A 25,446-nucleotide genomic window follows, 5' to 3' on the forward strand; every position below is an offset into this window, starting at 1 on the left:
ATCATATTAAAGCCACATAACAATAACAGTACATTTACTTATGTTAGAGTCAACATCACTGGTTCTTTTCTCTGATTGTAAATGTCAGGCTTCCCAAGTTTATGTCAGACTTGTTCATGTTTGTATTTCCTGACAGCAGAGCACGTCCGCTCATACTGACATTTATATGACATTAATGAAAAAAGACTCAGCCTGGTTTAACTTTTTATTGCTACACTTTTCCTGCGATAGCTGCAAAATCTGTTTTATGTCTCAATTTCACCTCCTTACTGTCCGTCTAAGTAATTTCATAACACATTATATCATTCAAGCTCTGTGTGGTACAGCTTGACATTCTGTTTGCATTGTGTTAATGGCATCAAATAGAAAAGCGTAGCATTTACAGAGGGTTATTTAAAGTCACTGAGTTTCATCCATGCGTGTTTCTACTCTCGATGCAGAACATCATTGCAGAGCATGAGATCCGTAATATTTCATGTGCAGCACAGGACCCAGAAGACTTGTGCACATTTGCTTACATCACTAAGGACCTGCAGACCAGTCATCACTACTGCCACGTGTTCAGCACAGTAGACGTGGTAAGGATACCCACAATAACCCACAGCTGGCTTATCTGTTTCAGACTGAATGAATATGACATGCAATTTTCTGTGTCAGCTCGATTTTAGCATAAACAAGGTGAACATAGTGAAAGGAGGCTTTGTAGTGAGTGCTGAAAACTTTCCTCGCTGCTAAATTTGAATTCCTCCAACATCGTCTCCCGCACTTGTGGCTGTAACATTGATTAGATGTGACAGCCCACACGGTCAACACTGTTATCTCTAGACTGCCCTATCTCTTCAAGGTGTCACGCTTCAGTTGGGGTTGATTGCCTCCTCGTAGGCACAGTGCTCCTCTGGCTTTGATAAGTAGCCCTCCATTACCTTCTCTGTTCCCCCCTGAGATCTGATGATTATCCTTCTAATCTGCCTCATAATGCAGCATAGGTCATTCCAGTCTACAGTCTGGAAGAGCTTAGCACCACTCAGTTTCCCAGTGATTTCCTCTGTGGGGTTGAAACAAAGGGCCGCCATCCCGGCAGTAAGTGCTGCAGCAGCTTGAGAATCAAAGGTCTGAACAGCCTGAGCTGAGATCTGGTCAGTGATTTTTGACCATTGTGCTGCCGACGACGCATTTATCTTAGGGCAGATCTTTTCAAAAAGTGAAGAATATGCAGAGAAATTCAGAGCTCTGTTCTCTTGACGCAGTGTTCTCACTATGAGTTCTTTTTTTCAGCTTCCCAAGACACATAGTGTGAAGCTTCAATCCTCCGTCTTTAGTCAGAAAGTGCTTGTTCATGTTTGGTAGCTGTCAGGCTTTAACAATAGGCTGCAGCAGCTCTAATACTAAACTACAGCAAAAGTATTGAGCCCAGGTACTGAAGAGAGCTTGCTGCTGCTGCACAATACTCCCAAGACAGCTGCCACTTCTCCAAGTTATGTAATTTGGTTTTGAAGAAGTTTTAGACAAGGAAACTTTGTCCTATCTTTTTGCTGTCTCACTGCAAACTGAGTATTGTTTTGTTCTCTGGCTTGAAAACAAAACTATGCTCAGAGCACTGTGAGGCAGCTCTATGTCTGCTGATGTGATGCTGAATGCTTAAAAGGGCTGCCTGCTCTCTCTCTCTCTCTCTCTCTCTCTTTGTGCCAGAACCTGACCTATGAGATTATACTGACACTGGGGCAGGCATTTGAGGTAGCCTATCAGCTGGCTCTGCAGGCCCAGAGGACCAAACAGCACCAGAACTTTCCAGTGGGACCCGGTTCAGAGGTCATTGAGACCAAGTCCAGCCGACCTGTACCCAAACCACGAGGCAGCGTACGGAAGTCAGGGGTGAGTTGGAGAAAGACATTGGAGCATAGAGGTCACACACACACACACACACGCACACACACACTCAACTTAGTGTATTATAACTTTCTGGAAGTAATGATTGGTGTTTAGTAGAGGCCCAAAAAGTAATACAAGCTGTGTGACTGATGTAAATGTTTATTTTCTGTATCCTGAAATGCACTCTACCTGTTCATCTGGACATGAGTTAGTGCTTTGCTCTGCGTGTTGTTATTGCAGCTTTAAAAAAACAAGTCAGAGTCATCCACAAATCAAAAATATGTCTGCTGTTACAAAATGACTGCAGGTGTAAAACTGAAGCAGATCTCACATTACTGAGTCATCCTGACACTTGATGTGATAATTCTGTTTTCATGGGAACATACTTTTTTGGAATCAAATACACAGAAACACACTTCTTAGAGTATTTGTATCAGTCTGCGCTGTTTCACATCATTATTCCACTGTGTTGATGTTCTTCTGGCCATTAGCATTTAAACCATTAGGAAGTGAGCTTGTGCTGAATATGAATGAGATGATTACACTTCAGGGATCAGTCGCACATCTCTGTCTGCAGTTTAATGAACTACGACTACGAATTACGACTTTTCAAGTAATTTCACCGCCGCAGACAAATTTGCAGTGTCGGAATAAAATCGTGAGAGTTTTGCTAGAGTTGTGGTGTGCATCTGGTTTTAAAAAGTGGTCATAAAAGTCAGTCTGAGCTGTCTTGAGCCAATCTTTTTCTCATCTTGATGTTCCGATAGAATCAAGTGTATTAATCGGAGGCTTAGTCAGGGCTCATGCGAATAGTGTTCAATGCATGATCATTCTAGCAGCAAACAGGGTTAGATAGTAAACATGACAGGGACTCTGGGGAGGCGCAATAACACAAATAAGTCTCAGTTCTCTTGGACTGTGGAAAAGGAGGAGAAACTGGTGCAAACCACTGAACACACAAGGGCAGCTGTGGGCCAAAAGTTTTTCTTCCTCTAAATTTCCACTGAGAGCAGAATGGGAAATAATCGAAATAATAGTCTTGAAAATAGTGACCCTGCAAGACCCCCCAGTCTTTGAGTCTGTGATGAGAAACTGATTTATGACACGTTGTCTTTAGATGTAAGAGGGTGTCAGACTTTTAAAAATTCTTGTCAAAGTCTTCTAGTGTAGCGTTGGCATAAAAAGAATCATGTAAGATTGTGATGTCAAGTGTCGCTTCTTCAGTGTCTGCCTGTGTTTCCTTCACCTGTCTTTTGATATTTAAATGTTACACCTTTTTATTTCATGCACTTTTCATGCAGTCACACAGACCAACACCTAAAAAACTACCGAGCGCATATTTTCCTCCTGTCTCATGCTGTATCAAATCTGTATCTCTCACAGCCTCGCTTCCTCTCTGTTTTCTTGTGCTCTTTCTCCTTCTTCCCTCTTTCCTCCTGGCGGTGTTCATCTCTCCCAGGACTCTCCTCCTCTCGCCAGTCGTTGCTGTTACTGTTACACCTGCACCACCCACCGTCCCTCCTTCCTACCGCTGCACTCTACTAGCCCTGCTGCTCAGGTGCTGCATTCACATCCTCGTACCATCCTGTCCCATTGCCGTCCTCTCACGCTTGTCTTCCTCATTTCTTTCCTCATCCCTCCCTAACAGCCCCATAATCCCCCATTTATGTATTTATATTGCTGATACTTTATGTTTTACTGCTGTGTGTGAATATGGGCTCCCCTCTATACAAAGCCTCTGATTAAAGCTTTTATTGTTACTTTTGGCTCTGGCGCCCTCCAGTGGCTGTTTGGTAGTAACACTATGAATGTTCACATGCACAGAAAGACTCTTGTGCTTGTGTGTGGTGAGGGTGGAACCATGGAGAGAGTGCTAAAATATCCTTCAGTACTGTTACTTACTGATGTTTTACTTGAGTACAAGCTTAGCAGTATATGCATACAAATCTATTGGGTAAAATATGTAGTAATAAGTCTGAGAGAAAATAGTTATTGAGTTTACTTTTTATGAAGACTAACACTTCTGGACATGACTTTTATGATACCAAAAGACAAATATGGAGAAAAGATATATTATTATGAAACAAAGAAAATTATTAAAGTAAAACCTGGTTACTCTGCAACTGTCTTCACATCTTATCTATTGCAGTTTATGGGAACCTTAACATATTGTACCTGTGATTTGAAGTGTAGTGAAATTACATGTTGTGTTAAATCAAACAAGTGAAACTAAAATATTAGATTTGTGGGACTTCTAAATAATATAAAGTTGAAATACAAGTTAGAGTTATTATAATAATTTATATTAATGCTACTGCTTTGCTATCACATACATGTTACTCTTATTCACAATCAAACATGAATGGAAAAACATAATGGATACATTTTAGGTCTGGACCTGATCTATGTGAAAAGTGTCCTGAGATAAATTGATTTGGTGCTATATAAATAATTTGAATTGAATTGAACTGAATGAAATGTCCCAGGAGACACCTGTTGATCCACCTGTTGGCAGGTAGATTTAGATCCTCTCTTGATTCATGGCAATAGGGATGTGAGTATTATTTCCCCCCAAATAAAGAGGTGAACCAGGCCAACAGATGTCACACATAGTCACTTGAGTTAATGTTTATTCTCCTTTCTCTCTGTGATTCAGCACAACAGTTTAAACCTGTTTGTAGTTACTGTAAGGTCAGCTGCTGTTGAAAAGCAGACAGTTTGATGCTCTGTGTTTGTGTTTACAGGGAGACATTGTGGACCAGGAGGGGGACTCTCAGTCCCAGGGCAGCGCCACGTGGCTCGTGGACCCCAAGGAATCCAAGCGCACCATTAGCACTAAGTACGAGACCACCATATTCTGAGTGGACCCCTCTTCCTCCTCCTCCTCCTCACCTCTGAACCCGGGCCTGGTCTCACCCCCTCTCCTTTCCATCTTTCTGTGTGCCTTTCACTGTGACTCTGCCTCTCTCCAGGCTGGACCCCTGCCCCTGCCCCCTCCCCTCTTCCCCCCCATCTCCCTTCACACTGTTGCTCTGTCCCGTATTGTTGCCGGATCAGCTGACAGAATAATCTCGTAGTCAGTCTGTCACCTTCTGCCATCACTTGTGTCCTCATCTGACAACAACACAATCTGTGACAGTTAAACGAGTGCTTTCCTCCTTCCGTATGCTAAGCCCACCACCACTACTACCCTACCACATATTGATTATTAGTGCAACCCTTTCACTTCATCAGTCTCTTTCTAACTGGTATCATTCACACTACCAGCCTGCCACTTACCATCATTGCTATTCTCCTCTCTGTTTACCTTGTATGCTTCCTGAACTCCGTGCACAATGCTTCCCCTTTTTTTCCCCCCCGCAATCAACATCCCACTATTGACTCTTGGTGATAAGCTCTTTTATTTTTTTGTCTTGGTGCTTTTCCTGCTCCATTAGGCGACGGCCGCTCTGAGGCTTTTCACTCTGATCTTTCAACTCCTGACTACGAGTCCTGAGAAAATCTTGAGTGACCCACTGCACACATCCTGTACCTGGATGGACATGTTTCCTGAGGGAACTGTGAAACTGCTCCCACCATTCTATGCATCAGTTGGACTGTAGCAGACTGTTTCTGTTCAGGGGGATGCAGGTTGTGCTGTTGAAGTGATTTAACAAGGGGGAGATTTTTCATTGTCAGTGGTCTGTCGGAAGCCAAAGGAGGCTAAGATTCTTGCACTGTGATAAAGTCCTTTTATGGAGCTAATAAAATAAGCATTTTGAGGGATTTTCTTGGGGGGGCACAGAGGATATGGACCTGCATGTTAGAGGTCCTCACCGCTGCAGAAAATAGACAGTACAAAACTGTCTAAGACTGGCATGTTCTCCTCTGTCTATCAATCAGAGCACCAGGATTAAAACCTGATGCTTCCTCTGGAGTGAACTAACTATAACTAAGCACTTTCACCAAATCCCTAAGTGTGTAAGAATAAGCGCACCTTCCTCTGTCCTGTCTTTCTTTTTCTTCTTCTTCTTCTACTTCTTCTTCTTCTTCTTCTTTTCACAACAAAGGCCTTCTATGTTCATCCTGCCTTTGGTTTTGCCAATCACACCAAGTTAATATTTCACTGCTGCCAGTGAAAAGAGTTAATCATTATATGGGGTGTGGGTAAGGGTGATCCATCACAATGTTTGTGTTCATTAGTTCATTGTTTTTTTTACTCTATTTTAACCTCACTGCATTGTGTGCATGTGTCTGTGTCCCTTCCCTGTAGCTGAACACTGTGACCACTCCCAGCCAGTGTGAAAGGACAGGAATGAGCCCTGTTGCATGATGGGTGTTTTTGTGTGGAAAAGTGACCTACTTCTCATGCAGTGGATCACATCACCAGTCGGACTGTTGCTCGCATCTCACCACAGTAACACATCAGGTGGGGGGGACGAGGGTGGGCCTGGAGAAAAACGGAACGCCAGGTTCTCAACACTGCACGGTCCATCAGTTCATCTGACCTCACCGACTTCATCAACACTCCACACACACACACACACACTCACACACACACACACACACCTCCATCTAAGCTTCCTGTCCATCAGAAAGTGATGGTTGTTATGCTCTTTGCATTTCCTGAGAAATGAATTGTGGCCTCCCAAAAGCTATCAGCCTTTGAGGCCTCCCTCATAGAGGATTTGTGTTTACTGTTTCAGGAAATGTACCTGCAGGTTTCAATGCAGAACTTAGTAGTTAAAAGGGGAAGCAGCTGAGATAAAGAACTATTTGTTTTCTGTTATGATACAAAGGTACAAACTGAGGCGTCAGACAGAGACCTCGCACTGTAGGTACACACTCCTGCCTGGATTATTCGTCCTGTATCCAAATAGTAGCGTTTTCTCATGACCATCTCACCCACAACATACATGTATAACTGTGATAATTTAATCTTGCACGGGAGGTATTCTCTAACCAAACTTAAAGGACGAAGGTGCAGAGAAACTGACACTACAAAGACTGTTTTATAGTAATATAACAGGGGATGGCTTTTATTTGATTTAAAGCGTTGTAATTTTTGTTTGTTTTTTGTATATTTTTATTGTTTTATTGGACAATGGTGTGTCCTAACGCGGGAACTGGATCAGGTGTGGTTCTCTGCAGTTCTCTCCTTCCCTGCTTCTTTGTTCAGTTAATCTATTCAAGATTATTCACCACACCTGCCATGCAGGCTGGTACTTCTTTAGATTTTAGCTGCAGAACAGAACAATAGGGCACAGCATGTTTCTCTTAGCTAACTCCCAGTATGTTGACTGTTGATGGTACTTTTTGGTCAGCCGATGTGTATATGGGTACATAGTCAGGTCGTTTTTGATTTAACCGTTGTATATGTGGTACGTTGTCAGGCCAGTATGATAACTCTATGGTACACTGTCTTCAGCTCGCTGGTTGTCGGCACCTTCGGCCATCAGCCTGGTCCCACTCTGCTTTTGCACATTGCTAAGGATCAGGAGAGATATTTTGGGACTAATCTGATGACAATAATGATGAGAATGCTATTGTATATGAATCTAGTAGTCTGTATTTTGATACTTGAATGATTTTTGCTTTTATAGATATCCATATATATATGTATATGTATGTATGTATGTAATTTTTTTGACGTTTGTCAAAAGAGAGAAAAAGGACTGTCTTATAAAGTTAAACATATCGTGAATAAATACCCTGTGATTTAAAAGAAAAAAAGGCTGAAAAAACAATTACTCAGAAGAGGGACCTCACTTTAGAAAAAAAAAGATTGTAAATAATCTTGGGCTTCCAGTCTTTTTTATGATTATTTTTCATAATTGTACAACTAATAAATGGAGCAATTAGAAATGTTGTCCCTGTTGACTTTTTTTATTTTCTTCTGTTTTATTATTACCACAAAAGTGTTTGCATTTGTCTTTTATTTCAGACACAGATCCCAACTGTTGATGAATTTCCTGTCAGTTTTTGACACTTTCCAGTTCTACTGCAGGTCTCAACTAAAGCTGCACTGTACTGTATATCTACACCTGCAGAGGGTCTTTGTTTGTCGGAGGGCAAACAAGGTCAGTAGATGCGCCAGGATGAAAAGTTTGGTCTCCACCCTCCATGTCTATCTCATAAACCTCTCTCTGCTGATGGATGGACAGCAGCAGCTCAGAGTCAGCATAGGAAACTGAAACCGACTACTGGAGATTAAGCAACAGAAGTCCAGACACAGAAGCTGACAGTATAATATCAACACGGCTTATTCTGTCAGTCTAAACAACAAGCTGCTGCAGTAGATACCAGCTGTAGTGACATTAGGAACAAATATGCTTCTACAGTATATTTCTTTGCATTAAAACCCAATTCCAAACATTATATGATAACGTTTATTTTGGAGTTAGGGTCTTATTGAATCCATGTAAGCTAAAATGTGCGTGTGAAGACCTTTTTATATTGCTGTGACTTTACAAACTTTTAAAAGTAACATCATGTTGAAAAAAGAGCAAAGTCAAAGTGTTCTGTTGACTTTAATCAGCTGATGTTAATTCAAATATTGTAGATTTTTAATTTGCTCCAGCACAAGGTTTTATATTGACATGTTTTTTTTTCTTTGTTAGAATGGAAAACAAATCAACAGAAGAAGATTACTGGAGCTTTAATTTAAATGCAACAACAAATACTCCAATAAAAGTCGCATCAAATTAATTCTGGAGTTTGTGTAAAGAAATGATGAAACTGTTTATTTTTATGACTAACTTTAGCAGTAACACATTATTATGGCATCTGTCGTTCTGCAGAAATGAATGACTCATCTTTAGATTTGTTATTGGTTGAAAGATTGATTTTTCATCATTTCCTTGTTCTTGGGCTGTCCACTTTCCTGATAGCCATGCAGTAATATGAATAATAATGTCTTTTTTTTTGTTCTGGAGAGCAGAAAGTTTTTTATAATGTGAAGATTTTCCCCCCAAAATTTAAAATTGATTATTACTTTAGACTACAAATCAGCCATAATGTGTTAAACTTAATCTTATAATACAGATCTGTTCCTATTTTGTGTCACATTATAATCATTAACAAACATACTGTACAGTAAAGCTGCCAAAAGATGCTATAAATGTAAATGAGAAGTGGTGATGAAATTGGCCAGGATAAAAACAACAATAGATCACGTGGGAGAATGAATTGACACGTCTGCTCATTTTCATAGATACGTGACATACGTCAGATATGTATTCTGCTGTTCCTGGAAAACAGGTCAGTGTGGTTGATATCCCCACTCCAACATTCACAAAAAGACTCTACAGCATCCAACCTATAAACACTAAAAAATAATCAGTATGATAAGTCATGTGGTATATGTTTTTTGGGATGGGCCTAAATGAGGAAACAAGGCATAATTTTATGGTATCCTATCACTTAGTAACACATAACCCTACATTCAGTAACTAGCTCGTGTTTATCCCTTCTAATTTGGTAGTAATGCAGTTATAAATGTTGTAGTTAATAAATAAAAACTCATAGGTTTCTAATAAGGCAACAAGTCTGCAGTTATAAATTGTTATAAGTCAATAATAGGTAATGGCAATAATAATAACTTTATTTATAGCAAATTTTCCAACAACAGGTTACAAAATAAATTGCAGACATTAAGTACCATCCAGTCAACAATAGTAAATGTCAATAAGTCGTTAATAGGTTAACAATAAGTTGAGGGTGACTCACAAATACTTTAAAGAGCTTAAAGAGACAAAACAAGTATCACATGCCGCATGAGTTGTTCTCATTAATGGATTATAACTAATCTACAGAGCATTACGTGATTTATTCATGATTATAACCATTTATTACTACTCACGAAAAAAAAATTCATAAAGTAGTAGCCTACAGATTTTACATTTGGACATTGATGTTGAGACTTATCAACTCAAACCTAAAGTGAATAGTGAATAGTAGGATTTTTTATATAACTAAAACAAATGTCAAAGCTCCTCTTATTATTTTATGTTTGGCCAATGACTCATATTCACTTAATATGTGTTGCATAATCTTGTACATTTTTTTCTAATTTTCCCATGCAAAAAAAAAAGGCAGGAAAATTAATGTTGGCTGCTGTAATATGATTGGCTCCACCTTGAACCCGCCCAGTTAGAAGTCCCCTTGATTGGCTGTGCACCAACCTGTCCGGAAAGCTAATTGGCTCACCTGGTTGCAATTATTTCCCACCTGTCCCTCCTGTCACTTCTCATCGTACAGTGTAGTGCTTCCAGGAACAGACAGAGAGCTGCCAGAGGGGAGCCACGAAGCGCCACTGCCCGCCGCCACGATGGACTGACGCCTGAAAACAGCTGCACGACTTCATTTCTCCAAAAAAAAAAAATCTCCGGTCAGTTTTCAGGAAATCATTCTGTTGGAAGTGAGTGCGATGTTTGTCAACGTTTTTTTTACTAATGGATATAATGGAGGATCTAGTCATGAGGGAAAAGTTGTTTAAAAAACTATAAATCAAGGTTGAGTTTTTTTGTCAATTTAATCATCCATGTTTAGATGAGTGGGTGTGAGAGCAGGTACAGTAAGAACAAACTATGAACTCCAGTCGTACTTTTCCAGGCTTGTATTTAATTTGTCCTGTAGCTGATGAGGATTTATGCGTGTGAAGTGACAGTATTTGCACACACACTGTCATCATGCCTCAGTTATCAGCAGTTTTGGAGTTTTAGATGAGTTAAAGAGAAATGAAGTAATAATAATCAAGTGAAGTCCAATAAATATTCCCACATGTGACCAGTATGATTAATCACCTTAAATGCTTTGTAGAGGCATGTTTCTTTTGACAGCTGACACGTGAATCAGAAGAGATGGATATTTGGTGGTTTGGTGAATAGACACTGAGTCAGGGAAAGTGCAAATGTTTGCGCCCAAATGTCAATACTAGTGATTTCAGTGGGACAAGGTGCCAAGCTAAACATTAATGAAATATTTCTGTTCACTCAAGCAGGTTGAGAGTTGCACAACCTGGTGTTCACCATGAACTTTTGTTTACTTTTAATCATTAAACCAGTCCTTAGTCTGGCTGCCCTTGAACACATACTTAACATTTTTGGACCCCCCCCCCCCCCCCCCCCCCCCCCTCCTCTTTTTTTTTTTTTTTTTTTTAATCTTTTTTTACAAACACACTGTAATTTGTCATCACAAACTCTAACGGATGATTCCTGTGATTGTAAGTCTGGCTCATAAACTGCGCAGCTGGGCTCACAGTAAACACATTAAAGACCTCGAGCTGATCCTCCCCTATATCAAAGCTTTTCATCTGCCATGTTGTAATTCAAGTGAAACGCCCAGTCACATCAGAGCACTCGGCTGAATTTAAGAGTTGTCATAAAGGCATGGAGGCAAGCAAAGTGACATTCCTGTCACTATTAAATCCTGACTCAGCTGTGGGTGTAGTGACTTTTTTCCAACTGCTGCCCTGCAGGTTTGTTGCCTTGTTCAGGTTAGAGAGGTGTTGGCTGCTGAAGGCTGGACATTTCTCGCTCTCTGCTGATCTGAATACCCTAATGGGAGGGACTGTAATTAGTGACTATTAAAGCTTTCACTGACGAAACCAGCGGGTGTTTTGTCAACCAGCTTTTGTTGCCATAAAACATGTCTGAATGTGGGTGTTGGTGAGCAGGTTTTTTCCTCAACTGTCCTTGCAGTGTGTTCAAGGCAAAAGGCCAAAAATGTCATTGCTCTTGCCAGCACTGCAAAGTAAATAAAACCCCACCAGATGATACTCCTTGCTGACTCAAGTCACAGATGATAATGTTTTTTAGGAACAGTTTATCCATGTTGACATCGAAATGGTGCAGAATCTCCTCTTAATGGAAAGCACAGACTAAAATCATAGGCAGGATTTTAGAATTTCTGAGGTCAGTGGTCCAAATTCCCCCTTGATTCAGGATGTTTTGATCAGAAGAAAAAACCCTCAAAGTTTTCTCTTAATTGTATTTTCCAAAGCTGTTTCAAAGTCCTCTCTCCACACGACAATGACTGCAATTCTGGTGAAAATATACTGACTTGTTTACATATTTATTATTGTTCTTTACCTAATAGTAGCCAATATACAGAGTCTAAAAACACCCTGAATCTGCTGCCTTTGAAATGCTGCCTGAATGAATTTCTGGGAAGTTTTGTTTTATTATCGTTGACTTACATTTCTAAAATTCCTCTGATTGAATTCCTCACCTTGTTATAATGAAGTATGCACGCAGTCGAAGAAAAAACCCTCAGACACCACAATCATCTCCTATATCTTCATAATTGAAATCTCAACTGTCTTGTACTGGCAGAGGCAGAGCAATACATTGTTTGTGGTGGACAAAAACATGGATGAATGAGGGTCTGTGCCTGGATTATCCTCTGTGTAACTTCATGACCCAGTTATTATAACTTCAGGTAGCAGTGGCACGGACTCATAAAGGGAAATTTTAATTACGTTGCCCTCATATATTTAATCAAATGTTCTCTGAGATAAGAGAACAATAAAGTTGGCTTTCTTCTGCTTCTCACACACTGAACTGACTGTGCAGGTGCTGCTACTTGATGAATAAGCCTTTATAACAGGTTGTAAAGTGTTTGTCGTGGGATACAGTATTTTGCATTTGTGTGACCTAGTTAGCCGAAACACACTGCAGAGTCTCAACCCTCGACTGGATCTTTTTTCTTTCTTTTCATTATGTCTCAACTTGACCTTGTTGTTGTTGGTACCCTGCGTCTGGCACTTACTAATGCATCTTGAGCTCTTAATAGGGAAAATAAGGAGGACTGAGCTTTGCTTTAAGTGGCCCTTTCTCCAAGGTTGTGTGACTTCATTTACTGATGAGTATGTGTGTCTGAATCAGACGTCTATTAGTCAGGATTTTTGAAAATCCTTATTTTTGTTTTGCTTCACCTGATATGGAGAATAGCAGACTAAAGGAAGAGCCAGTAATTATCCTCTGAGTTTTTGTTTGACACGTTTTCCTCATACCTGACCTGTCAGTGGTAATATGCACACAATAGTAAGCAGGAAACACAAGTGAGCTGTGCAGTGCTGTAACGTAACACAGCATATCAGCTGTCTTTACACAGACTCTACATGACGTGAAGTGTGTCAAGCGTGTTCACAAACAAAGATGAACATTTCCCTCTTGATAGCTGAACCATAGTGACTAGAATGACGATTAATAAACAATGTCGTGAGCACCGTTGTATGAATTCAGGTTATATGTGCAACATTTCTGGAGCTCTACAATGCAAAATACCCAATTATTGCTTTCTGTTACCTGCAGCTAATAATGTAGTAAACTCCTAACTTAATATCAATAATCAGGTCATTTTGTTGAAGTTTTATTTATGTTAGTAACATATATTAGTAACATAGTTAGACTGGAAAGAATCTTTTTCTATGACAATTACAAGATAATACTAAAAGAGAGGAGAAGAAATCAGTGACTGACTCAGTATACAGTACAGCAGTATTTATTTAGCTAACATTAGCCGCCATATTGTACTGGTCATATACCAGACCAAGTAAAGCAGTTTAATTAGGCAAGGGTGTGTTTCATTACCTACAATTTCAACTTTTAATTGAGGAAGAGGAAGAATGTTGTATTTCCTCTTTCAAAGCTTCCTTACATAAGGGTTGCAACTAACAATTATGTTCATTATAGATTAATCTGTCCATTACCTTCTCAATTAATTGATTATTAGATTGGTCCATGAATAGAATAGAAATAGAATGTCAATCAAGCCAAAGGTATCCTCAAATGTCTTGTTTTGTCCCGACCAAGAGTCCATAACCCAAAGATATTGGGTTTAAATTAATAGAGAACTAAAACATACAGAAAATAATCACATATGAGACGGTGGAATCTGAGAGTTTGGAAGTTTTCTTCTTAAAAAAGACTCAAAACAATAACTCAATCACCAAAACAGTTAGCGATTAATTTAATATTTGGCAATTTCTTAATTAGTTAGTGCAGCTCTACTCACAATCATCAATTTTGTTTTCAGCTGTTCCACAGTTGAGAAAGGGATGAATATGTGAAAATGTCTATAACTGTAAATGTTTTGCATTTCAAAATTATCAATCTTCATGTCAACATAACTAAACCCAGATAATTTATAGACTTCTCATTAATCCTGGCCATACTTCTTTTTTCTTTTTTTTACCAACTCATACATTGATTTATTTAATGACTCAATTAGCATAAGTGTGATATATCACAGTGGCTGTGACAGGACTTTCGGCATCTCAAATGCCTTTTGTTACATTGATGAGTAGAGAGTTATTACATCATGACGATCATTTAACTATCAGCTTTAATGTATGCTTTTATTTATCACACACATTAACAGTTGATGCTGTTATGGTTACTAATTATGTGAACTATTTTCCACCTCAAACTATGGCTTCCTATCATGCTCACCATGAATAGGAGGTACTCATTCAATCAAATAAACGTTTAGTATATTATCAAGGTAGCAGCGCTACATGTGGAGATTTTCTCTGATTCCTGTTTTTGCCCCGTTTCTACTTGCCCTTTCAGACTCCTTCATTCTGACCCTTGGTGAAATTTACTCAATCAAAAGAGGGCCTTGAAGTCCTGGTCCTGCCCTCATCCTCTTCCTTGTGCAATGCCGAAGAGTGACACGTGGCCAGGCGGCGTTGCCATGGAATCCTTGAGCAATATGGAGAGTGCTGGGAGCTGCGACAGTGTAATCAGCATGAACTCTGGCTATGTTAGTGCTGCTATGGATACCCCTCATCTCTCTTCTTCTGTCCCAGTTTCTTATCTGTTGGTTGACTAACTGACACTATAGTTATATGTTACTGTTACTAGTTTCCTCTGGTATACCTCAGTAAACATTATAGGGGAATAAAGAACTGAGATTTGTGTGTCATGGTTTAATGACGTTTGCGTAGACATTTACAGTCCTAAGGAGAAGGTTAAATGAAAAATGGTGAGAGGAAGTAAATCTGTTTGAAGGGAAATTCACTCATGTTTGCTTAGGGAGTTTTGGCGAGATTTGCAATTGTTCTTTAAAGGCAACCACAGTGGAGAAGATCTCAAGCTGTTCACAGGCCACTGTAGTCAAATCAATTCTTCAGACAAGCCAATATAGAATGAAAGATTGCCAAGAATATGACAGGAGTGGTATAATTTGTCATTCCTTTGCAGCTGTTTGAACACTAAACAGTTTTGACCTATTGCAGCTCTCCTGTCTCTCAATGCTATGTTTAAGGTTAAATCAGAGAGACTTAAGAAATGTATTGCCTGTTCAGAGTCAACATGCAATAGTTTTTTTTAAATATCACAGTCACATTTATTTTGTGCGCAGAGTGAGGACAGTATGGAGCACTTATCTGCAGAAGAGAGGGCGTGTCTCATGTATCTGGAGGAAACAATTGAGGCTCTGGAGGTACAGGAGGACAGCGGCTTTTCCAATGATGAACCAGAACCTGGGCACCTGGCAGAAAAAATGGATCAGAGGAGAGGAGAGGGTAAATACGAACAGCTTCTCATGTCATTAAATGTTCGCTATTCTTAGTTGGTTATATGCATTATATATTTCCCGCAAAAAAACGGCAATTAATTCAACACTGACAGCGGTAATTTTGCTTTTGTTTCCTAGATATTTCCAGTGTCAAGTCTGATGAGTCCAAAACAGATCAGGAATCATTTCTCAGTTATGCAGTGCCCACACCAATTGCCCATTTACCAGCAGTACCTGGATCCAGAGCGTTAACAGTTGACGACAAAGCTGAGCCTCATGCTCCTGAACCACAGTCCACTGCTGATTCTTCATCATTAAAGCTCATGACTCAACCAAAACCCTCAGTTCCTAATTTAGTCGCTGACTGCAAAGTTTCGTCACCAGCTACTCAGACTGAGGTCTTGAGTTCATCCACTGATGGACCTGGCAATTCTAAGCATGTCCCTACAGCTCAGTCCACTAAGGCCTCTGACATACATCTGGATCTGATCCCCCCTCCCTCAGACTTCATGGATGAACCAGACCTTCCTCCACAGCCAGAGAAAGAAGAACACCTTCCTCTATTTGCAGAGACATCTGATAACAGGCCAACATCTATTGACTTGGAGCAGCAACAACAAAGAGCCTTGACAAAGAAAACCTCGGTGGACACCCCTGTAACCGAGGAACCTCCAAACAAACCCTCAGCTGGAGTGCCTGCAAGTCTTAATCCACAAGCAGTTGCCACTGGTCCTCTAATGAGCCCTCCTCCTGAGGCAGCAGAGCCCAGAAGTCCCCCTGCTGTGGCTCCTAAGCCCAAGAAGCTTCCTGCCAACATTATTCTGAAGTCACACAAGGCATCGGTGGCTGGCTCAGATACCAACTCGGTTCATTCAGTCCCTGCTAGCACTGACCGACAGATGTTGGACCCTCAGAGAGTCCGCATTGAGGCCCTACGAAAGCTTGGCTTGCTGAAAAGTGAAGAGGCAGATTCAGGCCCTATCTTGAGCCCCAAACTTTCTCCCAAATCTCGAAAATCATGGGCAGCTCCTCCTCGTTCTCCAATCAGCCCAGCAGCACCACATACACCACCCTCAACACCATCTTACAGCCAAGTGAACAGCACACCACCTGTCGCTGTGGCACCATCAGCTACTTTTGCAGCTCCTGATATTCTTCCAGTACCTGCTGCTTTCAGTGATGGACATCTCCCATCAAATACTCTCCAAGATGTTTTAGGGGCCACAGTTAATATGACCCCTCCTCATACCCCTCCTGCACTGCTCAAGCTGCCAACCCCACCCAAGAAAACTGGTATCAAATCAGCTACCTTGGAGCGCTCTGGCCTGGGTCTAAGCAGTTATATGGCTCAAGAATCCAAAAAGGCTAACCAGGACATCAGTGGCGAGCAGAGTCTCAATCAATTGCGTAACAATCGGCCACGCCCTGCCTCTCTAGGGAGTAGGAAGGAGTTTTCAAGCAGTCAGGGAGAGGTTGTGCAGGCAGGCATTCCCACCAGCAAAAACCCAAACTCACGGGTGTCCCTGCCTCTCCACACTGCCTTTCAGCACTCTGGAGACTCTCAGAAGCTGCCTCGATCACAAGGCATCAGTGTGCTGATCTGCCCTCGTGCAGAAAATGGAGAGAACCGCCGCGAGGCTCTGAAAAAGCTGGGACTGCTCAGGGACTGATGCAAATCTTACAAAGATTTTTAAACAAACATATACTGCATTGATTGAAGACATTACAAAACGTTCGGGAAGCAGCTTAACCACATATTTATGCATTTTCATTTTTACTGCATTAAACAAATATAACCAGAGACTGCCTCACATGGACATCATGCCGACACTTGCATGTATTTGTCACTTGTATAGCCAAATGTACAGGTTTTATTTCTCATAAAACTGCAACCAGGAACTCCATGGATCTTAACCAATTCTGAGCGTAGCTGTGTGGGTTTTTTTGTAAATTAAATACTGCTACTTTTTAGAGGAAGTTCTAGCTTGCTTTGTCATTTTGTCATGTGTCTGGTGATCCTCTTGCACTTAACATGTCGCTGTCTGCTTTCACAAGTGACTCTTTGTTCCAGTGACACCATATAGTTCCCCTCATTGTTCTCCTTTTCTCCTGGTTTTTTTTAACTTCAAAGGTTAGTAATACTTTCAGTTCCTAAAACACTGTGGGATATATGAGTCTGACTTTGTTGGGATTTTTTTATTTTTAAGAAAGCACTAATATGCAAAGTTTTATGCATTTATGACTGCATTGACCCAGTTTGCTCAGTGTGCAGTGTTTCATGCATCAGAACTGTAAATGATAGCAAATGTAGAGAGTATGTCCTACATTGCTAGATCTTACCTTACTGTTACTCAAAGCACACAGTCAGTGGCCAGTAGGTGATAAGAATCTGAAACATGTGGTTTGCATGGTTGCGTAGTGACGCACATGTCAAATCTCATGAGTTTGTTACATAGCAGCTATGTGTAGTGTCACAGTGTGTATGTCAGTTGTACGTGAGCTGATTGAACAACTTCTATTATGAGCATTATTACGTAATGTTTTCTTGATCACTCACTGCATCGACATTGTCCACGAGTCACACATCTTCTTATGTGCATTTTTAATATGTCATAGTTGTTTTCCCAAGGTGTAATCTGAAGCACAGGCCCTCACGTGTCATGTCAAATAAAAAAAATAGAGGCACCAGTTTTCTGGCACTCAGCTTCAGTACCTTTTATCTGATGTGATGGTGAGAGAACCGGTGCAACCTGTTTTCTCACCTCCTGGTTTAGCCGTTTATGCAACACCTTGTCTACTCATGGTGGCAAATTTATAAGCAGACGGTCTGTCTGGAAAACATTTTATCACTGTTGGAGGCTTTTAGTTACAAATAAATTCGCCTTTTCCTGAAATTTGTTCTTAAGGTCACCTACTGCTGTGAAAATTAAGCTCAAGTTGAAAAATATTTCTCTGAGTATGTATTTGCACCATAGTTTGTAGAGAACAGAAGTTTTTATTCAACTGGACTGGAGTGGTTTTCATTTTATAGACTATAACATAACTCACTCCTCTATGTTGGAAGGCAGCCACATCAAAGATTTACCAGAACTTCACTTGTGGAGCAGCATAGTGTGTCCAATATGATAATAATTACTGTTATCTTTTGTTGTGTAACTAGATCACCTGGGTGTGTTTTGTTTCTGAATATCTGCATCTGTGTTAAGTGCTACTTCATGTATGAGCCCTGCCCTGCATTCTTTTTTCCCGTTTGGCTTTGTTGTTTTGATCAACCTCAGGATTTCTTTTGCATTTCCATAAATTTTCTATAAATAGAATATTTTCATATGTTTATCTTTTCACACATTTTCCTAAGGAAGTAAACCTCTGATTTATATCTGTCAGGGGAAACTTTTAACAATAGCAAAGTTGTTTGAATATTCTTTTGAATAGTTTATAGATAAAGTGAATATGCATAATTTGCAATAAAAAACCCCATTAATTAGCCCTACTTATTGTGCTTTTAAGACCCTCAAAAGCAGTAGCAGGTAGTTTCATTTTTCATATTCATCTGCTGCATTGGCAGTTTAGCTTATAGTGAATATCCTCTTTTATAGTAAGAGAAGATGAAGCAGCTACGTGCTGTCAAACCAACACAGGCTGCTTTGTGCTGCTCTGTGGCATGTTGCTATGTGAAGTCTCATTCCTCTCCACCTTCTCCGCCTGTTGTCCCACTGCCAGCAGACCTGACTGACAAGGACTCAGTGACAGCTCCTGTCACTTTCACTGTCACCCTCGGAGGCATCACAGATCAGCTGCTATTAATATCATATCAGTCTGCGCACCTTCTGCAGTTTCCTGCACTCTTGTTGTGATAAAGTTGCAAACATTAAATTTATAGAAATAGAATTTTTATGACCTCTCTTTGGCTTTATAATAATCATTATGCAACAATGTCATGCAATAGTAAAATAAAATTACATGTTTATTAAGCAGAGCCCCATAAAATGTAGCTACTTCTTTGCAGCTTGTCTTCTGCAAAATGTGTACTAATTGGTAAACCTGTGTACACCTGTGTAGCATTTTACAGAAACAGCTTGACCACTAGAGGGCAGTCCAGATCCGTGTGTGTGTGTGTGTGTGTGTGTCTGTGTGTCTGTGTGTGTGAAATCTGTGTGTGTGCCAGTGTTTCCAATAATTCTGTAAGCAGACGTCCTCATTGTGGTTGAGAGCTCGATAGATTTTCTCTATGATGCAGAGCGCAACATAATATGCATAAAGACGCATCATTTTCACATCACATGCTGATGAATACATAGATTTTCCTCTTTGCATAGAGAGAACTGACAAATTCAAATATTTCTACTTACTTTGCAAATCACAGCTCACATGGATCAAAAATAGTGGGAAGTGGAAATAGAACAGTGGAAAGTGCATAAAACATATTTTTGTGTGCCAGTGAATTAGCACTGAAACAGATGTCTTGTGTTTGCATACTTTCTTTTATAATATTTTTTTTATGATTTCAAATCCCTGGAAGATTATTTAAGTCTTCTCACCAATCTGATTTATGAATCATATGAGGCCATAACAGCAGATAAATAGTTTTTGGGGACATTAATGAGGATTAGATTGCATTTGCTGTGTATTTGGGATGGGGTAACAAATCAGCTTTCCATCTAACTCTGCTAAAGGGAAACAAGTATGGATTAACAGAGGCTTCATTGCCAGCAATGCTAAGCAACAATAACAACAACAACAAAAAAATGTCCACAAATCAATAACTTTAACTAAATTTCCATTTAATTTACTTTACTTTTTTATCACTTATTTATTTACTTTATTTTTTGAAGAAATACAAAATGTAAAATGATTTTGGGAGTAGTATTCTGCATTAATGAAATTTGGTCCACAATTAAAATAAGTTTTGGTTCAGCTGTTGATCCATGAAATGTCTCATAAAACTGGCTTTGGTAGGGGAAAAAAGACCTGTTGCAATTGGAAACCTTTATTTGTTAACCAGGGGAAGGATCTGTTATTTTTTAAACAGATTTTTAAAAATTGTGTATGAGGTCAGACTTGGCCTGAAAGAGCATGACTCTGACGACCTGGGTGGCATTTTTTCATCTTTCCAAACAAAATCACTTTATCTTGTTGTTTCTAGAGGAAATGATTCAGGTCAGAGTATTAGCAAAGAATGTAAGAGCTGAATGTGGGCGATTTGCTGGAAGGTTTACTCACCATAGTGTCACAATGACCGTCAAACATAATCATCTCTGTTGGTGAGCTCTTACATGATTTGGCATTTCACTTGTGAGAAGAATTTAAATATGGCCACAGATGAGCTGAACCTCTGCAAAGCTCCTGCGAGACACTCCCTAGGAGCAGGTAGGCGTAACTGCTGCACTATCAGGCTAGACAGTGAGCTCATGGGACTTCCCCACTGCCCTGGTCCTGTTCTGTACTTAGATACTTACATACTGTCTGTCTGTAAAAGCCTCGTCCCTTTCTCCACATATGAGTTGATCATAGAGGATTAGTGGAGACAAAGTGGCACAGAGCCACTGCTGAGTGTGCTGGGGTTTAAGCATGCCCAGCCCAGTCCTGTGTCATCAAAAGAGTTTACTTAAAATATACGGGTATTATCTACCTCTTCTGTTTGGGTGTGTTTGCTGGCGTGTGCATTCAGATAGGCAGTAAGCACTGTAATTCAATTTTGTTGTATGATGATGATTGATACTTTGAATGATACGGGCTCATCAGCAAGGCTTAAACTTAGGATCTTAACGGGACAATGTCTCCCTCTCTGTCTCATTTGATCTTGATGAGTCCACTTGATTGCATGTGTTCACACATCCCAGATGCAATGCGCGCACAAGCCTTTATCCTCTCAAGCACCCGCACGCTCACCCACGCAGCTAACAAGCCCATCCGTATCTTGTCTACCTCCCTGCTGCAGCAATGTTCAAGGTAATATGAAAGGGGCTCTTACTTGGGAGGAAAACAAGCCCTCATATCTCAGAGCCTGAGGGTACTGTGGTGATAACACTCATTAGAAGGATTCAAACATTTCCAGTGGTGTGATGTTACAAATGCAACATTATTTAAATGCTTCTTATGCCACGGGAGTCCATCAACCATAATGCTGCAAAACTTTGACAAGCAAGATTAATCAGGGATTTAAGGTAGCTGTATGTGACATCTCTTTTTCTTCCAACTTGATAACTGTATTTCCTTTTCCACTCTCCCTCTCTTGCTCCCTGTCAGTGCCAGTGACTGAGGCTGTGGTCAGAAGGCATTCCTGGGGCAAGCCCACAGCCTTCGCTGGGATGCCTGTACTAAAGTGTGGAACTCAGTAAGCCACTCTGCTCCCCTGTGGTGCTGGCATGGTGAGTACCAAGAGATCCTGCTGGGCCTGCGGTGGTGTTGGTAACCTCGCATGTGAAGCCCCTGCAGAGAGGAAAAAGAAGGGACCAAAGAAGGAAAAAGTTCTGAGCTCCGAGCGTTGGCATTTTCACACATAAATCTTTCAGACAATTGGGGAGCATAAATGTCAAACTGGAAGAAAGTAAATGAGGAGCTGAGGTGATGTGTCCCTGTGTATGACCATCTGGAAAAGAACATTAGGTTCTCTGCAGGGCTCCAAACTCCTCAGTTCATTAGCATGCAGTGTAGTACAGTGGTGGCTCTCACAAACAACCTCCCAACATGCATCCATCTTGCATTTATCTTACAGGAACAGCTGTTGGAGCATTGTATGAATGCTCTATTTCCCAGTCGAAATAAAAAGTCGGTTGTAACAACACTGCCTTAAGACAACTGGTTGCCACATATTTTCTTGCCTTCTAATGGCTGAAAAGTGGAGGATTTGGGATTTGTTGTTGGAGATGGAACAGGTGTGGCAGTTGTTAAATGTGGTATTTCTACCAGTCTTGCATTTTTCATACAGTTCTAAATAGTGCCATACTTAAACTGAAAGAAAAAGTTACAGTCACAATAATACTGTATTGTCTTAAAATTCTAATTCAGTGAACACACATTCAAAACAATCACGACAGGTTGTGGTCAGTTACTCTGCAGCAAATCTGATATATGCTGCATGAATTCTCTGAAAAGTCATGTGATGCAGTTTCTTTTGACTTATTATCCGTGAAAGATCCGCACTGCTCTCCAGACACCTTCCACACTCTCCCACTCCCCTTCACCCAGTGTGTAACTGAAGTCCTTTTCATGATGAGGATCATAAATTAAACATTGCCTGGGTTTCCCTTGTGTGTCTGTTGGTGTAAAAATAGCATGGGTTTGGTGCACAGTGTGATGCCCGTGCACAGCCCTTTGTCTTTAATGAAGTGTTGGCATGAGCAGTGTACAGATCCTCCACTGTGACTTGTACTCAGGCTCTGTGGCAACCGTGTTCTGACTTTCTCAAACTCCCCAAGTGACTCTGAGCTCATTTGGTTATACAAGTGCTCACAATTACCCAGAGATTTGGACACAGGGACACGGGATATTTCCATATCCCTGACGGATGTTATTTTAATTACACTGAACTGGTTGACTTTGTGCTGTGGATTTACATGTTTTTTCTTCTTCTGTGGATGCAAAGAGGGATTCTCAAAAGGTTATTCTGTTGTACTGAGTCACTTATTTATCAAGGTCCCTGGTTTCTAGAAAACATGAGTGAAGCATGGGTAACCTTATAAAATAATTTTGTTTATTAAATATCTGTATTTGAATCTAAAGTAGTTCAAATTTGACTTATAACCTTTAACAGGTAATCACAAAATTCGGCTAACAATAACATAAATAAATAAATAAAAATCCTCACTCCCACAGACCAAAAACATGCAAATTAGGTTAATTGGTTACTATAAATTGCCCATAGGTATTACTGTGAGTGTGAATAGGTGTGTTTACCCTATGTCTTAGCCCTGAGATAAAGTGACGACCTGGGTGTACTCTGCCTCTCGCCCAATGTCAACTGGGATTGACTCCAGCCCCCCCTCTGAGACCCTTTAGAGGACAAGTGGTATAGACAATGAACCAGTGAATAAATGAATCCTCTTCAAATTGTATATTTCAAATTCTCTGCATAGTCTGAATACAGTTGAGTTGTTATCTCCAATCAGTCTCATTGTGAGGCCCTAATTACATCTGATTGAGAAAAAAAATTACACATGGGAGCAGGCTAGATAATTACAGTGTAGAATCTGCCTGTATGTTGAAAAGCAAACATGAACGCATCAACACATCTGATTGATTTAGGTGATAATACAGGAGGAGGTTGCAGGTGTGGGGAGGGATATAGATGATTTTTCCTCTGCAGAACGCTTCTTGAAAACAAATGTTTCATATGTCATTGCCGGTGAAATGTGGCACAGAAGCTCGGCGTGTTGTCCTCCTGGTAATGTGAGAAAGGTCTGTTTTGATTCATGTGAACTCCTCAAGCCTCATTCCTCTTCAGGTCTTGGGGGGTGATGGGGGGGGGGTTGGTAATGGTGTGCATACAGATTATGATCAGTGATTTGCAGAAATGGCGGGGGCGAGGGTTGGGAATGAAAAACGTGTTAAACCTGCTTCAACTTCAAATTTCTTAACATTCTGATATAGTTTCATCTTTATTTTGCTTGACCGTAATTTATACACACCTGTGGCTCCATGTCGTGAATCTGCATATTATTACTGACTTCTGATCTCAAGGCAGGATTTAGTCAGTCAGAGCTGGGAGTAAAAAATCAATGAGGGCAATGTGACAGTTGAGTTGAATCTCCTGCAGGCAAAACCTCAATACTCAAAACTGAAAAGTGAACAATGTGGTGTTGGTTATGGTTTTGGATCCAGATGAAACAAAATGTAATTTATATCCATTTTTTTGTTTTGTTTTTTTGTTTTTGGCAATTATCATACCGATTTCATCAGTGTTCCTGTAAAAAACTATTAGCTATCATACCTAAGGAGATGATTAATCTTGAACTGTATTTTAAACAGCTGGGATAGTTTATTCATTTAACTTAATAACCTATTATCAAAAGGTTTTTTTTGTATTAAAAATCTAATTTCCCTTCATGTGTATAATTTCTAATACAAGGCACAAGGTCAGTAAAATGGATTTCAGTTCTTCATGTGGGACTGGCTCCAGCTATAACAGGGATATGAAATTGCTCAGAGCCCCAATTGACCTTGGGGATGAGGATGATGTCCAAGAAAATAAGTTGAGGTATAAAATAAAAACTGTAGGTTTTATTTTCCAATTTTCATATAAGTTTTACAATTTGATGCTCAACTCTGTCAGTTGAACTTTTAACTCCATTCAGTGAGCACGTATTGGGCAGATAGGATAAAGATGAATCATGTTTTTCCTTCCCAAATTGGATGCTGTAGTTCACAGTGATGTTGAAATTCTCATCATTTTTGCTAAATGTCAACACAACACGCTGTTGACAAACTGTTTTGATGACTAGATTAATCTTCCATCAGTGAGATGAGTGGGTGTAACAGTAATCATCACATGTAAATCAATACTTTGCACGAGCTAATGAATTGGTTTTTGGACCGACTCACACAGTCTGCTGTTTTTAGAACAAAAAAATGCAATCTACAGGCAATTACTTTTCCCATCTGAGCCTTTTATAAGCCCATCCGCCCTCTTGTCCCCCTTTCAGCCATTGCTGGCACCACGTGACGGGCCACTTTTCTTTTGCGCAGGTGGCAACGTCCAGGTGACCTGCACGAGCCCGACCCATCGTGCACATGGTAACCCCGGTCCACCTTTGGTCTAACCAGCACCTGTGTGTTAATTCCCACAGAACTAAAAAAAAAGGGGGGGGGGGGACAGTGAGAGCCAGTGAGAGAAGAGAAGGAGCAGCAGAGGAGTCCGGAGCGCAGCACGGACGCTCCTTCTTCTCTCCTCCCCCTTCCAACCCCGCCGCTCCACTCCATCTCTCCCACTCTCTTTTCCCCTCTCTCTCTCTCTCTCTCTCTCTCCCTCTCTCTCTCTTTCTCTCTCTCTCTCCCCCTTTCTTAAATTGACATTGGTCTGGCTCGAAACATGATAACAGAAAAGCGTTCCTGCGCTCCGCGTTGTCGGGCTATCCT

General features: G+C 40.5%; 2 protein-coding genes across 7 annotated transcripts in view; both read left to right on the forward strand.

The window, feature by feature from the left end:
- Positions 1–7,695, forward strand: part of LOC128356807 (ankyrin repeat and SAM domain-containing protein 1A-like) — a 65,969-nt gene extending 58,274 nt beyond the window's left edge. For 2 of the 4 annotated variants that reach the window (XM_053316939.1, XM_053316942.1), the window contains 3 exons: positions 441–578; positions 1,690–1,872; positions 4,614–5,237. In XM_053316939.1, coding sequence (XP_053172914.1) covers positions 441–578; positions 1,690–1,872; positions 4,614–4,730 — 438 coding nt within the window. In that variant the 3' untranslated portion in view covers positions 4,731–5,237. Of the gene's footprint in view, positions 1–440; positions 579–1,689; positions 1,873–4,613; positions 5,238–5,306 lie in introns of those variants that run through there. The other 2 variants (XM_053316940.1, XM_053316941.1) reach the window with 2 other exon arrangements.
- A 2,462-nt stretch (positions 7,696–10,157) lies between these two features.
- Positions 10,158–18,832, forward strand: LOC128356808 (specifically androgen-regulated gene protein). Of its 3 annotated transcripts, XM_053316944.1 has the most exons (4): positions 10,158–10,237; positions 14,424–14,616; positions 15,217–15,379; positions 15,511–18,831. In XM_053316944.1, the coding sequence occupies exons 2-4, from the start codon at positions 14,512–14,514 to the stop codon at positions 17,040–17,042; spliced, it is 1,800 nt and encodes a 599-aa protein (XP_053172919.1). In that variant the 5' UTR covers positions 10,158–10,237; positions 14,424–14,511; the 3' UTR covers positions 17,043–18,831. The 3 variants fall into 3 exon arrangements, with proteins under 3 accessions (XP_053172919.1, XP_053172920.1, XP_053172918.1); XM_053316945.1 differs by lacking the exon at positions 10,158–10,237 and having other exon boundaries at positions 14,032–14,592; positions 15,511–18,832; XM_053316943.1 differs by lacking the exon at positions 10,158–10,237 and having other exon boundaries at positions 14,033–14,616.
- Positions 18,833–25,446: the final 6,614 nt, after the last annotated feature.

This window comes from Scomber japonicus, chromosome 4, assembly GCF_027409825.1.
Source record: "Scomber japonicus isolate fScoJap1 chromosome 4, fScoJap1.pri, whole genome shotgun sequence".
NCBI classification, from domain to species: Eukaryota; Metazoa; Chordata; class Actinopteri; order Scombriformes; family Scombridae; genus Scomber; species Scomber japonicus.